Source organism: Nyctibius grandis, chromosome 6 (assembly GCF_013368605.1).
Source record: "Nyctibius grandis isolate bNycGra1 chromosome 6, bNycGra1.pri, whole genome shotgun sequence".
Classification (NCBI taxonomy): Eukaryota; Metazoa; Chordata; class Aves; order Nyctibiiformes; family Nyctibiidae; genus Nyctibius; species Nyctibius grandis.
The window spans coordinates 13,162,524-13,177,318 of record NC_090663.1 but is presented as its reverse complement, the minus strand read 5'-3'; the positions used below and the strand labels follow the sequence as shown (position 1 = coordinate 13,177,318).

The 14,795-nt window shown below is 44.8% G+C and overlaps 2 protein-coding genes across 2 annotated transcripts; one reads left to right on the top strand and one right to left on the bottom strand.

Moving 5' to 3' along the window:
* The first annotated feature begins 120 nt into the window (after positions 1 to 120).
* On the top strand, positions 121 to 6,305 carry TADA2B (transcriptional adaptor 2B). Its single transcript, XM_068403177.1, has 2 exons — positions 121 to 390; positions 1,552 to 6,305. The coding sequence occupies exons 1-2, from the start codon at positions 121 to 123 to the stop codon at positions 2,542 to 2,544; spliced, it is 1,263 nt and encodes a 420-aa protein (XP_068259278.1). The 3' UTR covers positions 2,545 to 6,305.
* Positions 6,306 to 8,035: 1,730 nt separating this feature from the next.
* GRPEL1 (GrpE like 1, mitochondrial) lies at positions 8,036 to 14,495 on the bottom strand. The gene is made up of 4 exons (XM_068403178.1): positions 14,377 to 14,495; positions 13,245 to 13,413; positions 11,607 to 11,688; positions 8,036 to 9,101 (listed from the first exon to the last, which is right to left on the bottom strand). The coding sequence occupies exons 1-4, from the start codon at positions 14,445 to 14,447 to the stop codon at positions 8,755 to 8,757; spliced, it is 669 nt and encodes a 222-aa protein (XP_068259279.1). The 5' UTR covers positions 14,448 to 14,495; the 3' UTR covers positions 8,036 to 8,754.
* Positions 14,496 to 14,795: the final 300 nt, after the last annotated feature.

Sequence of the window (14,795 nt, the reverse complement as noted above, 5' to 3'; positions counted from 1 at the left end):
GCCCTCCGCGTCCATTGGCCGTCCATCGCTGGGCTCCGCCCACTGGGCGCTCTGCCATTGGCGATGCCAGCGTTGGGGCGTGCCGGCGCGTGCGCGCGGGCTGTCGGCGGGCGGGGTAAGATGGCGGAACTGGGGAAGAAGTACTGCGTGTACTGCCTGGCCGAGGTGAGCTCCCTGCGCTTCCGCTGCACCGAGTGCGCCGACATCGAGCTCTGCCCCGACTGCTTCTCGGCGGGCGCCGAGATCGGCCCGCACCGCCGATGGCACGGCTACCAGCTCGTCGACGGCGGCCGTTTCACCCTCTGGGGCGCCGAGGCCGAGGGCGGCTGGAGCAGCCGGGAGGAGCAGCTGCTGCTGGACGCCATCGAGCAGTTCGGCTTCGGCAACTGGGTAAGGGCGGCGGGGCGGGGGGGAGCTGCCAGCGGCGGGGGCCGCCTCCCGCCGGACAGCGAGGGAGCAGCCCCGGTGGGCCCGCCTTGCCCTGCCCTCCTGCGGCGGGTGCTGCCCCGTGCCGAGGGTGCGGCGTCCCCGCTCGGGGTGGCCGGTGTGCGGGGCAGCGGGGCAGGGGGCCGCCGCTGAGCGGCCGAGGGGAGCCCGCAGGCCCGGCGGCAGTGGGGGAGTGCGCGGTGCTGCTGCGGGTCCCGGCGTGGTGCCCCCTGCGGAGACAGCAGCCTGTGGCTGGCGGGTGCAGGTGCCTCCGGGCGGGCCGGTGGCCTTGCGTGGGCGACCTGCGGGGGGCGAACTGCTGGCCAAGGGAGCGCTTCGGACTTCTCGGACCTGTCGCTGCCATAAGTTCCAGCGTGTGCCTTCCCCCAGCCTGTGCCCGCATCTTACCTTGCGCTCTCCGCCTAGTGTGAGGCCTCTTCCTTCAGTACGTCCCAGCTGTGAACTTGCTGCTTCCCTTCTGTGTCAGTATGCGGTCAGGCTTGTTTTTAAAACATAACAGTAAAAAGCATCATCATTTGGTTCATTATTTGTTACTTGATTATGTTTTGCTTCATTAAGCGTAAAGATTTTTTTCAAAATCTTAAAGCTTATGATCGCTTGTTTTAGTTTTTCAGTAACTGGAAAAGAGTTAATACTGTCTGTCTTTGTTTCTGTATTGCTCTAAAAGTACTTCAGCAATGCAATACAAATGAGCAAAATCCAAATGATGTGGTGATCTCGGTGCTGACTTGGGACTCACAAAGCCTCCCGGCGACAGTGAGCTGCCTTTCTGAGAGAGTGATGGATGCTCAGGAATCACCATGTGCATCCAGTGTCTCGATGCTGTTCCTGTACCGAGAGGATCTGATGCAGCTTGCCTTAGTGATGCTCCTGGCGCTCTTTTCACGGCTTAACGTGCTCCTGTGCACTTATAAATACTTAACTGGACCTAAAAGTGCAGATCTGATGGAAATGTGGCTAATTTCAGTCTTGCTAGAAAAGTTCAGGTGGTGTGAGTTGGCTTTTGAGGAGCAGGAGAGAAGGAGTCGTGCTCTTACCTGAGGGCACGTTATGCTGGAGATGTAACGGGAATCATTTTATCCCTCCTCCTTATTTTCCATTTAGGAGGATATGGCTGCTCACGTGGGTGCATCCCGAACGCCTCAGGAGGTGATGGAACACTACGTGAGCATGTATATCCACGGCAACCTGGGAAAAGCCTGCATCCCTGACACTATTCCCAACAGAGTGACGGATCACACGTGTCCCAGCGGCGGCCCGCTTTCTCCTAGCTTGACCACGCCACTCCCACCATTGGATATATCGGTGGCTGAGCAGCAGCAGCTGGGATACATGCCGCTTCGCGATGACTACGAGATCGAGTACGATCAAGACGCGGAGACTCTGATCAGCGGCCTTTCGGTGAACTATGACGATGACGATGTGGAAATAGAATTAAAAAGAGCTCACGTAGACATGTACGTAAGGAAACTCAAGGAGAGGCAGCGGCGGAAGAACATTGCACGAGACTATAACTTGGTACCGGCCTTTCTGGGGAAGGATAAAAAGGACAAGGAGAAAGCTCCCAAACGAAAGATCACGAAAGAGGAGAAGGAGTTGAGGCTGAAACTGAGGCCTCTGTACCAGTTCATGTCTTGTAAGGAGTTTGAAGACTTCTTTGAGAACATGCACAAGGAGAGGATACTTCGAGCAAAGATTCGGGAGCTGCAGCGGTATCGTCGAAACGGAATCACCAAAATGGAAGAGTCGGCAGAATACGAGGCAGCCAGGCATAAACGGGAGAAGAGGAAGGAGAACAAAAACATAGCTAGTTCCAAGAGAGGGAAGGAAGATGGTAAAGAAGGTGAATTTGCTGCCATTGAAAACCTGCCTGGCTTTGAGCTGTTATCGGACAGGGAAAAGGTGCTCTGCAGCTCACTCAACTTGAGTCCTGCACGTTATGTGACTGTAAAAACTATAATCATTAAAGACCATCTCCAAAAGAGACAAGGAATTCCTTCAAAGAGTCGCCTTCCCAGTTACTTAGATAAGGTACTGAAGAAAAGGATTTTAAACTTTCTAACAGAAAGTGGTTGGATATCCAGGGATGCTTCATGAAACTCAGCTGATCAGAAAAAAACACAGCAAAGGCCCGTTACAGCCTCAAGGACTCCGTTATTTTTTCCTTCCCTCCCCAAAGATACAGAAATTATGTCACTTAAAAACAAACAAAAAAAGCAAATACATAAACCCCCCCCAGTATTCATGATCCACAGTTCAAATAGACTTTTGCTTTGGATCATGGAAAATACTTAATTGTGAAACCTCTGCATTGGATTTCACTGCTTTTGGTACATGATTACAACAGCTTTCTTCCATGTGAACTTACTCAAGTCCAGTAGTCCCAGAGTAGTTACTTTACTCCTTACTATTGGATAAATGAGTATCGGTGTAATCCTTGCTTTTCTTTGAAGGTGGGAGATGGTTTCATTTGCTGGAAACTTTCTTCTGCCTTTGTTTTGCTTTTTGGTGTAATGCTGGCAGCAAAGTGAAGCTTGCAAAAGTCCTGAGCTCAGGAGCATGCTGAGCGGGGATTTTTGTGACCATTGCTAAGCTTTCAGAACATTCTCCTTAGTAACTACAGCCAAGGCGCCAGGACAGAGGGGTGAGGGAGCTTCTGTCGAGAATACAGCAGGGATGAGCCATGGCAGGGAGTGGAAGGAAAGAAATGTGGTAGGTTGAGATGCCTTCAGGTACTTGTGCGGTGGAAAGGGTTCTTGAAGAGCTGCCTTCTCACCCAGCTGATCCAGACACAGCTTTGACTTGAGTTTTTGCTGAAACACACCCCACTGAAGCTTAAGTATTAACTAAGGAGTAGCAAAGTTGCAGGAGTAGAGGCAGCTACGGTGCTGTGCTCCAGTGGAGGGGTCAGCACTGCTGTGAAGTGGCTGATTTGGGCCAGAAATGGGGTTTGGAAAAAAAAGGCAGTGAGTTGTCTTGGAGTGGTTGGGAGCCCCAGGCAGCAAAATCACCGTTTCTTCTTGTTGGGGGAGCCTACTCCTCCTCCTTTGGTATCTGTAACTTCTGAGCTTGTGTGGGCTGAGGAGGTGTAGCTGCCTTCTCCTGAATTTGATGGGGAGGGACAGGGAAAGGGAGCGAGATTCTCAGAGTGATCACTGAGATTGGTTTTTAAAAACAAAAATGAGAAGCGATACAAATTAGGTCCAAATGCACAGCTGCTGTGCTCATCAGTATAGAGCTGTGCATCCAGCCACTGCAGGAGGGTTCTCATTGCACATACCTGGAAAGGTACCGGACCACACTGAAGTTGAAATTACTGACATGGTAGGAGAACTGTGAATGCGGCCCACTGCAGTGAGAACAGTGCACCTTGAGGGGCAACTCTTCACCCCTTGAACAACCACAGTCTGAATGTGCGCATGTGACAGGCACCAGCCTGCAATGTAACGCAGCGCCTAACAGAAATGCCTGACCCGCAGTGCTGTTTTAGTAAGATCTACTGATTCAGGGAAAGGTGTTGCAGGAGGATTAGAACAGGAATTTTATACTCATTTCATCCTTAAAACTCCTGTGCTGGTGTTTAACCAAACGAATAAAAAGTGGTGGTTGCCATGTGGAAGACAGCGCAGCGTTACTTGTCCCTAAGCCTTTCTACTGGTCACGTCCAGAGGAGGAAGCTGTGACCGGAGGCCAGTTGGGCAGGTCTTCTGGAGTGCAGGTGTGCCAACACGTGGAACTGGACTGGCTTCAGAACGCGTGCAAGCACGGGAAATGTCACCGTGGTTTGATGCTTTGGGCTGCAGTCAGTGAGGATACCACAAAATCGTAATACAGTATTAATTCTGCAACTTGGCAGAGGTATACTGATCAGAACTGGGTTTTAGTTAATACATCCAGCATTACCTAAATAGTGTTACCAGTGAGTTTAGAATAAAAGGGGTACAATTACGAAGCCAGCATTTCTAAGGAAGAAAGAACCAAAACTCTAGTGCCTTTTTCTTTTGAGCTTGTGATGTTACGTCCCCTCAAAAAAGGTAAGGGCTATGTCCTCTCAGATGTAGTACTTTGTTTGGCTTACCTGTAAGTGGCTTGTGGAATACCTGAGACAGTTCTGTCTCCTTGGCAGCAGTGGAACTAACTGCAACGTGCTGAGTAGCTTTAAGAACCACTTCCACCTATATGCATGTACAACCAGCACACAAGTTCATAAGGTATAAACCCTTGGTTATTTTCTCTGCCCTCCTCCTGGGGAAAGCAAGCTCAGATATTCTTTTTATAATTCTAGTTATGCAATTTGGTTCTTCCTGTAACTTGTTACCTAACTGCCATAACACACCATTACTGATAGTGTTCTGGAGCCTCAACTCTGCATGTAGCTGGGAGTTTAAAAGAATTGTTTTGGTTTGGTTTGGTTTTTTTATTATTTTTCTCAAATCTGTGATTTTTATATTTCTACAGTGTTTTGGCACATCTAAGTTTAACTGAAGCAATAGTCTAAACCCCATCTGAACAATAACTTAAAAAAAATAGATCTAGGCACCAATGAGTCATTTAAATGTTGAAGTGAATTCTGCATTTACACTTTGTAGTTGAATTCCTCAGCCCCTTCAAAATGTTTCTTTGGTGCTAGGCGTAACTTATTGAACATCAAAATGAATGTAAAATAAAGTATTTTTAATGTATGAGATATGGATATCAATATTTATTTTATACTTGCAAGCAAATTCAAGGTGGTAAATGTTTGCTTTAGCAAATACTAGTCCCTTGGAAAGGGCTTCCCTAGAAGCAGTGTCTCATTGTCAGCTACGCTTTTAATTTTAAAGGTGACTTGCACTAGAGGATGCTGCTGTTCCGTATTTTCACATGGAACTGATTTAGGCTAAGCATTCCTTTGTTATGAGCTGCTGTTTTTCTGTTTGTTTGTTTTCAAGTTAAGATGCAGTTATCTTAATCCAGCAACTTACTAGAGCTGTGCTGCTTCTCTTCTGTGGCAAAGGGGCTGAGAAAAAACATGGCAAAGAGCTCAACTTGTATCTTGTGTTGATCTGGAAGTGCTTCCTGTACTGTACAAATAACCTAGCCTTCATGTTGCTAATGAAAAGGTGTTTTATATGCTTAATGCTCTTGACTTTTCTAATTAAAGATATTACTAATGATAGTATCTGTCCTAACAACAGCATTGATGTAAGCCTATGAAAAAGTGACACTCCATAAGCTGTTCAAAATACTGATCTTCTGCTACTGATAAGAGGCAGCAATAAGTCTGTTTTAATGCTGTATGTTTACTTCAATCAGTCCAGTCCCAGCGATGTTTTACAGTAATATTTGCTCACTAGGTAACAAGGGAGCATTAATCTCCATTCTGTGTGTACTACCCAGTGCAGAAGGGCTTGTTACGGAGCCTCTGGATAGAGACCCTCCTGCCCTACATTCCGTTGCAGTCCCAGCAAGCATTAAGAACAGCTTTAGTAGGTTTGCACGAGTCTTTGAACATAAACTGCCTTGTAAATCACACAGACTAAGCACTCTGCCGTTATTCTCTTGTGTGGTGGCTGCATCGAATTTCTTTGCAACTGTAACAGACTTCATTAGCCTTTTGGTTTACTATCTCTTCTTGCAAAATGTTTTTGCATGTGCCCCAGTTGCTCTTAAGTGATGACACATTAAATACTGTGAAGGAAGGTGCCTGGTGAGCATGTTCAGCTCATCAGCTTCTTCCTTAAAGGGAATGTTGCACTCATTTGAATAGTGTACTGGTGTAGCTGAGCCAGACACACAAATGCCTGTGCTGAAATCATGTAAAACCTAACTGATGCTGTGCACACTCAGCATTTTACTAGGTTTTTGCATTGTATATTGGTAAATAAACTTGTATTATTAAAGTTTCTTTCCATTATTGATTTAATGGTAATGTAGCTTGCATAACGAGGAAAGTGGCTGAAGTCTTTGCAATAATGAATGGAGATGCATTTTAGCTGAATGATGATGGCTGGAGAAGTGGTCTTTATGAAATAGCTAAACCAGAGGTACTAGTGGTAGCTTTGTTGGCTGCTCTTAGGCTTAAATTTCAGAACCACCTCCCTTTTTTTATTTCTTCAGTGCTTCTTACTGTTGTACAGCAGAGTACACAGGTGGTTTGAGCTCTCAGGAAAGACTGAAGCTCTCCATGCTAAAAGCCTTTCGAGGAAGAGGAACCACTTAAATGAGATAGTTATTCACTCAGCTTTAAAGATACTAGTTTGAGTCTTGTGCTGAGCATTTAATGATAACTTGTGTTTAAGAACACCCCGAACAAAATAATATAGCCCAAAAAAGACAGTTTTTGTGAGGTGCTGGGACGCTCATTAACAAAATCTTGATCTGCTAGTGAAGAAGCTGTCCCTTTGCTTTTGTTGCCCTTCTAGAAAAACTTCAGTACCAATGAAATTACTAGATTTAGTTTAGATCCAGAGGGGTTGGGGGGGCAGGGCAGAATAACCCACGACAGTTCTTAAAAGGTATACAAATCGACCCTGGTCCCTTTAGGGCCTATCAGTTGAGCACGGGTTACAAAATGCAACAAAACCGTTGCTTCAGTCCTACGTCACGCAGCTACAGTGTGCTCTAACCCAGATGGGAGGAAGTTACTTCCAAATTCAACCTAAGTATATGGAATCCCTTTTTTTTTTCCTGTAGGGTTACACTCAATCTTTGCATTTTGGTCCCTGTACTTGATTAGTTTAAGACAGTTAACACTGTAGTTGTCTTCTCACATGCACCAAAAATTATTCTCCCTCTCCTGCCCAGTCGAAGCATTGATTTTCTTTCTTACGAGCTGAAAGAAAGAATGAATCCTTAAACATGACTAACCCCCAAGCAGTAGTATGCACTTAGCTTGTTCCTAGTTAACCTTCTGATTCCCAGGAGGCAAACCAGCACTGGGAAAGCAAGTCTTAAAGAACAAGGAATCACTTCTCACCATGAGTAGGTCTAGTGTTCTGTAAGCTGTGGGCAACTCTGCATCTGAACCAAAAAAATACTCAATACTTGACCTTAAGGTAAGAAAGAAGCACCTTAATCCAAGACAGTAGAAACAAAGGTAAAAAATTCAGACGTACTTACTGTTTACCAAGTCCTAATGACACGTGTAAGTTTGAAGGTTCTGTCCTGTGTGTTAAATGTATGGGCTTTGAGGATATATGAGGACAGAGGCTTTGTCAGTTGTGTAATTTGCAAGTTCCATCCACTGCTGTCTGGGTAACCAGACAAGTGTAGAACAAAGCATTCAGTTAATCATGTGCTGTATTTTAGCCTGATTCTGCAGGATTGGGAGCAGCAGGTAGAGTTAAACATGGCAAGAGCTGCATATGGGAAAGTTCTGTTGCAACTTAAGATCCAAGCTGAGTAAATGCAAGAAACTGAGATGAAAGTAAGTTCGTATTTTCGTTTGAGCCACTTACATGCAACTATTTATGTAATTCTTGAGAGACAGTATATACACCAAACTCTCATCTACTCACTTCTTTGGGTATTCTGGCTTTCAGCAGGGTTGTAACTACAGTTTGCATAACAAACTGTTTGTAAAGCTTGGAAGTTACAAGACTCAAAATTGTTTAAACCAATTTATACAATATTAAATTAAAAATCCAGAGATAGGATAAATTCTATTGGTTCTTCAATGCCATACAAGTATTAGATGGTTTTCTTGCATCGTTACTATACAACAAAAAGGGTTGAACAATTACAAAAGATGTCTACTCTCCATTGCCTTTTATTTACAGGTCAGAATTCACAAAGGTTTCAATTTCAGCTGTTGAGAGAGATTGTTTCTGAATAGACAAAAAAGGGCATTTATGATATCAGTGTGTAAAAGCTGGTGGACGCTTGCAGAAAACGGGTTATTTGTACTACTTCACCCACTTCTGCAATGTTACATTCTACAAAACAAAATGAAGTGTTTGAACCACTATTGGGATTTTCAATCTACACACAGCGATACACGTGAGATTGCAAAATTCTTGTGAGCTTTTCATTCCTTTCAATTTAACGCACCTTCGGTAGCAATAGTTGGAGAAAACGTTACCTAATCTAAAGCATTAGAGGGCTTAATGGCTCTTGTATTTCACACTTAAGAAGAGAGCTTACGGAAGAGGGATGTTGAAGGCCACTAAGCAGGAGAATTTCATTGGTTGCTTCATTTTCACTGGGAGACCTCAACCAGTTCATTTAAACCTCTCAGGGGGCAGAGGAATGAGGAAAGCATGGTGTGAGAAAAACCATCCAGCTGTTTAATAGTTGTATGGCATTTTAAATTCTCGGATCAAGCAGCTAAGCGTCTTTCACAACACCCACCAAGGCAGGCCGCAGTGTACGCCCGTGCAGCTTATAGCCAATCTTGGACACTAACGCAATAGTGCCAGGCTCCTTCCCTTCCATGGGAGCATGGAACAACGCTTCGTGTTCATAGGGATCGAACTTGGCTCCGACAGGATTCAGTCTGAGCAGGCCATGTTTTTTAAAGACTTTTTGAATCTGTACTTCTGTCATAACAAGACCTTCGTATAAACTCTTCAGGTGAGGATTTTCATCCTTAATTTCTTCTTTTGGAACACTTTCTGTTGCTTTCTCCAAAATGTCTGCAACTTCTAGTAAGTCCTTACAGAAGCTCTGAATTCCTAAAAAGAAAGAAAAGAAGGGAATGTGATTACTCCACTGAGGGAAACAAATGTTAAAACAAAACAAAACAAACAACCCCAAAACATAAAGCAGTAATCTGTACTCTTTTAGATTTTTAACAAGATAAGTGATATTGTAAACACTTGGGGTAAAATGTCCTTCCCAATTTTACTTGATGATATAGAACTATTATAGATATCTTGAAATCCACACCACCTCCTCTAATTTAATAGAAAAAATGTATTTCAACTTAAGAGCTAAAGCTATGCTGATGACCTGACATTAACAGTTAAAACTCTTAACTGAAGTTACCAAATGGCTTAAGTTAATTTCCTCATGTCTCTCTCATCCTGGGATTCATCTAAAGTTTAAAGCATTACATTGCCCTATTCCTACCCTTTAATCTGATATGCTAGAAATATTTGCAGAAGAAAAAGCATGTAGTCAGACTGATGAGGAGTCCAAGAGGTGAACAGGGATTATTCCTTGGATGAAAAGAACTGTCACCTCTCCCTCACACTTTACAGAGTCAGAAGCTGTGCCTTGTAAAGACCGAGCAATTCCTAAGTTGAAGATAGTCCATGTCCTGAAGCTGTTCTCTGGCTCACACTAAAAGAACCTGGACTAATCTCGCTTAAGGCAAACTGTCTCCAGAAATCATGAAAAATCAAAATGATTCAGCAGAATAACATATTTCTATGTAGAGGCAAGCCAGTGACAAAGTGCACTGCATTTTGGTAGCCTTGTTCTTTTTTTAGCCACAGACAGCCTTTTTAATTGTAGCTCACATCTCAGTTGTGTTTCTTCCTTACCAAGAAGCGATATGAGCGTTACCAGAGGACAAGTCTTCAGTTTAAACAAAAAACAAAACTATGGAAGCACCTTGCAAGATCTATAGGGATCTGCTAGTTCTCAGTAAAGAGGGACTTTAACAACTGCACAACACTGTAGAGACTCAAGCTCTTTATAGAACAGTAACTAAACAGTGTCCAAGTCGTTCCAAAAATATGAGCAAATGAATCGAAGTTTCAAATTAAAACTAAACCCGTGGTTAGGGCTGAAATGTGCCAAACAGAGATTAACAAGTTGTCTAGTGATCTGGATCAAACCAAATAACCAAACTCTTCAGAAGGTGGTTTTGTTTTGGTTTTTCTTTTTTTTTTTGCGTAAGTTATCTGGAACAGGCTGCCCAGAGAAGCTGTGGATGCCCCCTCCCTGGCAGCGTTTAAGGCCAGACTGGATGAGGCTTTGAGCAGCCTGGTCTAGTGGAAGGTGTCCCTGCCCATGGCAGGGGTGTTGGAACTAGATGATCTTCAAGGTCCCTTCCAACCCAAACCATTCTATGATTCTATGATATCTGTGACTGCATCTCCGAATTTACGCAAGTCTCAGAAATGAATTTCTCTTCCTTCAACAGAAAAAGCAGTCATATACTAATGATAAAACTTACAATCATGCAGATTATCTGTAATTTAGTTTTCATGAGAAATTTTATTTGAATATTTTTATTCTAGCATCTTTGAGCTCAGACGTGACTCAAAGTCCTACACTAAGTAGCATATTAGTGAAACAAGGCTTATTGAAAATTAATTTCAGGATGAAGCATCCAAACATCCATGAAAACAGTACTATGTAACTCAGAAATGCTTTTTCTTACAGTACACATTAACTGAAGACCCTGTATTTGGAAATTAAAACTTCTGTATTCAGAATTAAACTATACAGCTGTGTATGGCGTGTGGCAAAAAAGGCAAATTCATTTTTCAAGCCAGAGTGACAGTTAAACACTAAGATGAGGTAGCATTCTTCTGTTGCGGTATTTGCATACAATTGCTGTTTTACAGATTTGTGTTTGAACTGTCAAAAAGCTAAATCAGATGTCAGTAGCCTGGCTCGTGAAAAAAAGATGTTTCTAGCACTCCTCGTAGCCTGTGATTGTACATTCCTAGCACTGAAAAGAATCCACCCATCTAAATGTATTACTTTTAATTGACAGCTATGGCCTTCAACAGAACAGAAAAGTTACTAAAATATAAAAAGCTAAAAAAAAAAAACCCAAACCCAAACCAAACAATAAGAACAAAGAAAACCCAAGCCAGAAGGAAAGCTGGTATTCCATGCTCTTGGTTCAGTTTTTTGCAGTCAGTTTTGAGAACAAACTGCATGAAGAAGACAAACTTCAGGCTGCAAACCTTATTTAAAATCTACTAGTGCAGTACATATTGTAGGAAATCAGATACCAAATTTAAAGAAAATTTCAAGGTGTTGACTTTAGCAATTTAAGTCTTGCCCTTGTCTAGTGAGATCATTACAATTCTCATGCCAAGCAAAGAACTGTTCAAACCTCTCTGCCTCAAATACATTTTTTAACCAAGTAGTCAGAATCACTGGGAAGTACAACTTGTCAAAAAAACGTGGGCCAGTCGGCTCACGTTTCCAGGCTTTGCATTTCATGCTAGTATTCCTGGGTCTTACAAGTATACACAAAAGGAGCCTCCACTGACCGTATAACTTTGCCTCTTCTACCAGTTTCTGGCTTCTTTGCCTCACGTTTTCTGCATCTGCCAAGGCACGCCTGTACTTGTCCTAAAGGAGAAAAACCAGTAACATAAGAGACTTAATTCCTGGTGGCTGGGTAATTGACAATAATTCAAAACAGCACATTCAGTATAAAACAGCATTTTCAACAGTTACATAGCCTAGCCCCACCATCTAAAGAGTAATCTGAAGACAACATGCCAATTATCACAGCATCCTTTCTACCAAGGCAGATGGTCTTCAGTGCAGACAGAAGTGAGGGAAAGGAAATAAGATGGGTTTCCAGACTCTCAGTATTTGTCAACACATTAGCTGGAAGAAATTTTTAACTCTACAGATATATCAAGTTTTATGAATCAAAGATTTCTGCTTTTTCTGATGTGTGTTCACAGAAAGCCTTCATCAGTCATAAGGTATTCTGACACTATGGCAAACGAGATTCAACGCAGCCATGACTTTCAAACTCTCTCTTCCCTCTCCATACATACCACAGAGTGTCCTCCAGTTTTTTCAAACTTTACAGACTCTGAAGTCTAACTCCTCTGTTGTTCAGGTTAAGTTTTGGTCTATTCCTAGCAAGATGGCAATCTAGCAGAAGATGTACTAAGAATGAAATTCAATAAACTTAGGCACTTCAGTTCGAGTGCTTCACCATCCAGCCCAGAACTCTATGTCAGGCTTTCACTCTCAATATGCTTGACCTCCATGTGCTAGTGAAGAATCTCAAAACAGAATTAAAATAGTCAACAAGTTGACGAAAGAGCCACATTAGATAGCTAAGAGCAAATGCTGTCAACAGAGATGCTAAGTGACATCTCAGTTTTGTCCTTCAGTGCTTTGGGAAGGGCAACAGAAACAAAACTCAATCCACTTATGATCCATAGGTGCTGCTTCCGTAGAAGGTTCTGAGCTACTTCTCAAAGTCTCAAATGCTCTAGAAAAACGTTTATATAAAGCACTCATCCAGAAAAGCAATATCTTTGTTTAATCCACACCTCCCACCTCTCGGGGCATTCTTCACCCTCTGCTGAAGTCAGGCACGGGAGAAAACGCAGGATACATTAGGCCAGACAGAGGGAATATGTCGCTTCAGCCTTGTGTTTGAAGGGCTCTCCAACAGAGAAGGTTTGAAACACGTAATAAGTACACTATTATATAAAAGCTAAGCATCATTAACCCTGACCTTTGGAAAAGTCAGCAGCTGTTTTCAGAAAGCCTACTCTCAGTGCACACAAATACACAATCAAATCAAAGACACACTCAAACACTTCAATGGGCTTCCAAAAATTTCTCAACTGAGCAAAACCTAAATTAATGGAAGTCTGTGAAACTAAGTAACAAATTTTCAGGCTGGAAGAGGTCCTATCGCATCCAGAAATCAGAATTAAACTATCCAAAATCTTAATTTTGGACCGGGGATGCATCTCAGGTCTTGTAGTATATCTACTCATAAGTTTAAAGAAATTATCAAATTGCAGGTCTTTATTCAACAACTAAACAGCAGTCACATAACTGTATCCAGATTATGCACCGAGAAGCCATCATGAATGCTCTTAGGTACGCAGTCTGTAAGGTATGCAACCTGATGACCAAAAGACACTTACTGTAACTTCTTTTAATTGTTCTTCCACTTTGGCCTTTTCTTCAATTAACATTTTTTCAGCAGAGCTAGGTTCAACCTTCTGCTCATTTTGGCTCTGACTCTGGTCCTCTTCCAAGGTCTGGCCAGTATTTTTCTGTTGTGTCGCTACACAAAGTAGTCGTGGAGAAGTCCTAAGGCAAAAACGTGTGGACAATATTTGTCAGTTGCTTCCTTTGTAAGATATCAGCATTTTCTGGAGATACTGGACACTACTTGGCACACCAACATCTACAAAATTCTCACATTAAAGCACAAATTAATACAACAATTCTAGGTCTGTGAAAACTGTTTGCAGAACCACCTTTCATCAGAAGTAACTGAACTTAGCCCATCTAAACTGTTGCGAAAAATAACTTCACTGCAATTAACAACCACTGGGCAGCAGCTTCTAAAAGTGGCCATTATGTTCAGTTTATAAAGTCACAGCACTTTTAAGGGGAGCATGAGCTTGTTTTCAGCACAGTACTCTATCAGGAAGCAAATCCAGTTTATGTGATGCAATCACCTGCAACAGTCTCCCAGAAGACACAGCGACGAGAACAGCAGTTTACCGCTGATTGCTGGAGAACAACAGAAAAGCGCCTTCTGTGTCACTGCTGTATCACAAATACCACATCAAGAAGGGGCCAGTCTCCATGAAGATGGCTATTTATCCCTTCCTAACGTTTCTGAGGCTGAACGAGCTCAGCTATATGAGTAAACCGGTTCACGGAGGAGGCGGGTGGATCAGCGCCGCAATGACAAAAGGCCTCGGATCCCTGCACGCCCCAGCAAGACTTCAGGCCCGGAGGCCTTCAGACTCAAGGCCGGGCCAGGAGGGCGCCGCAATGCCTGGCCGGGCCACTCTCCCGGCGGAGGGTAAGGCACAACCTGGCCAGGGGCGGCGGGGATGGGGGGCCGGCAGAAGCCCGTCCCGGCTGTAAGAAGGGGCTCCCCGGCGCAGAGCCGGAGAGCCGGGGCTTGGGGGGTTGAAGCACCCCAGCGCGGCGGGGCTGGGCCCTGCTTTCCTCCTGGCCCGCCGGGGAGTGCGGACCCGAACGCGGACCCGTCCCGACGCGCCCGATCCCGGCCAGGCGGCGCGCCGCGACCCTCACCTCAGGGAGAAGCTCAGCAGCGGGTACCGCGGGCGCAGCGCGCCCCGCACGCACCGGGCCACCGCCGCCATAGCGCCTTCCTGCCCAGCGACCGCCTCAGCCCGCCCCTCCAGGCCTCCGCCAGATCGCCGCCAATCAGGGAGCGGGCAGGCTAAGAGTGACGCGGCCGAGCACCAATCCGCAAGGCGGAAGCACGCCTCAGGCCACACAGGCGAGGTGGGGAGGTGGAGCCTGCAGCTCTTCCGGGGCGCTGCGGAGAGCTCGCGTGAGGAGCGCTCTCCTCGCCCCGCCTCGCGGCGGGAGGTGACGTACGGGTGGGCGTGGCCGCGGGCGAGGCGCGGGGGCGGGGCTCGCGCCGTGACGCGCCATTTTGTTCTGTGAGGGAGGAGGAGGGCGGGAGGAGCTGCTCCTGCCTTGAG

What these genes read in the sequence shown, in the direction of transcription:
- TADA2B (XM_068403177.1), top strand. Translation starts at nt 121, where the DNA reads ATGGCGGAACTGGGGAAGAAGTACTGCGTGTACTGCCTGGCCGAGGTG. An exon ending in AGTTCGGCTTCGGCAACTGG is followed by an intron (nt 391 to 1,551) that starts GTAAGGGCGGCG and finishes TTTTCCATTTAG; the next exon opens with GAGGATATGGCTGCTCACGT.
- GRPEL1 (XM_068403178.1), bottom strand. Translation starts at nt 14,447, where the DNA reads ATGGCGGCGGTGGCCCGGTGCGTGCGGGGCGCGCTGCGCCCGCGGTAC. An exon ending in AACAATTAAAAGAAGTTACA is followed by an intron (nt 11,689 to 13,244) that starts GTAAGTGTCTTT and finishes TTTCTCCTTTAG; the next exon opens with GACAAGTACAGGCGTGCCTT. An exon ending in AGAAGAGGCAAAGTTATACG is followed by an intron (nt 9,102 to 11,606) that starts GTCAGTGGAGGC and finishes CTTTCTTTTTAG; the next exon opens with GAATTCAGAGCTTCTGTAAG.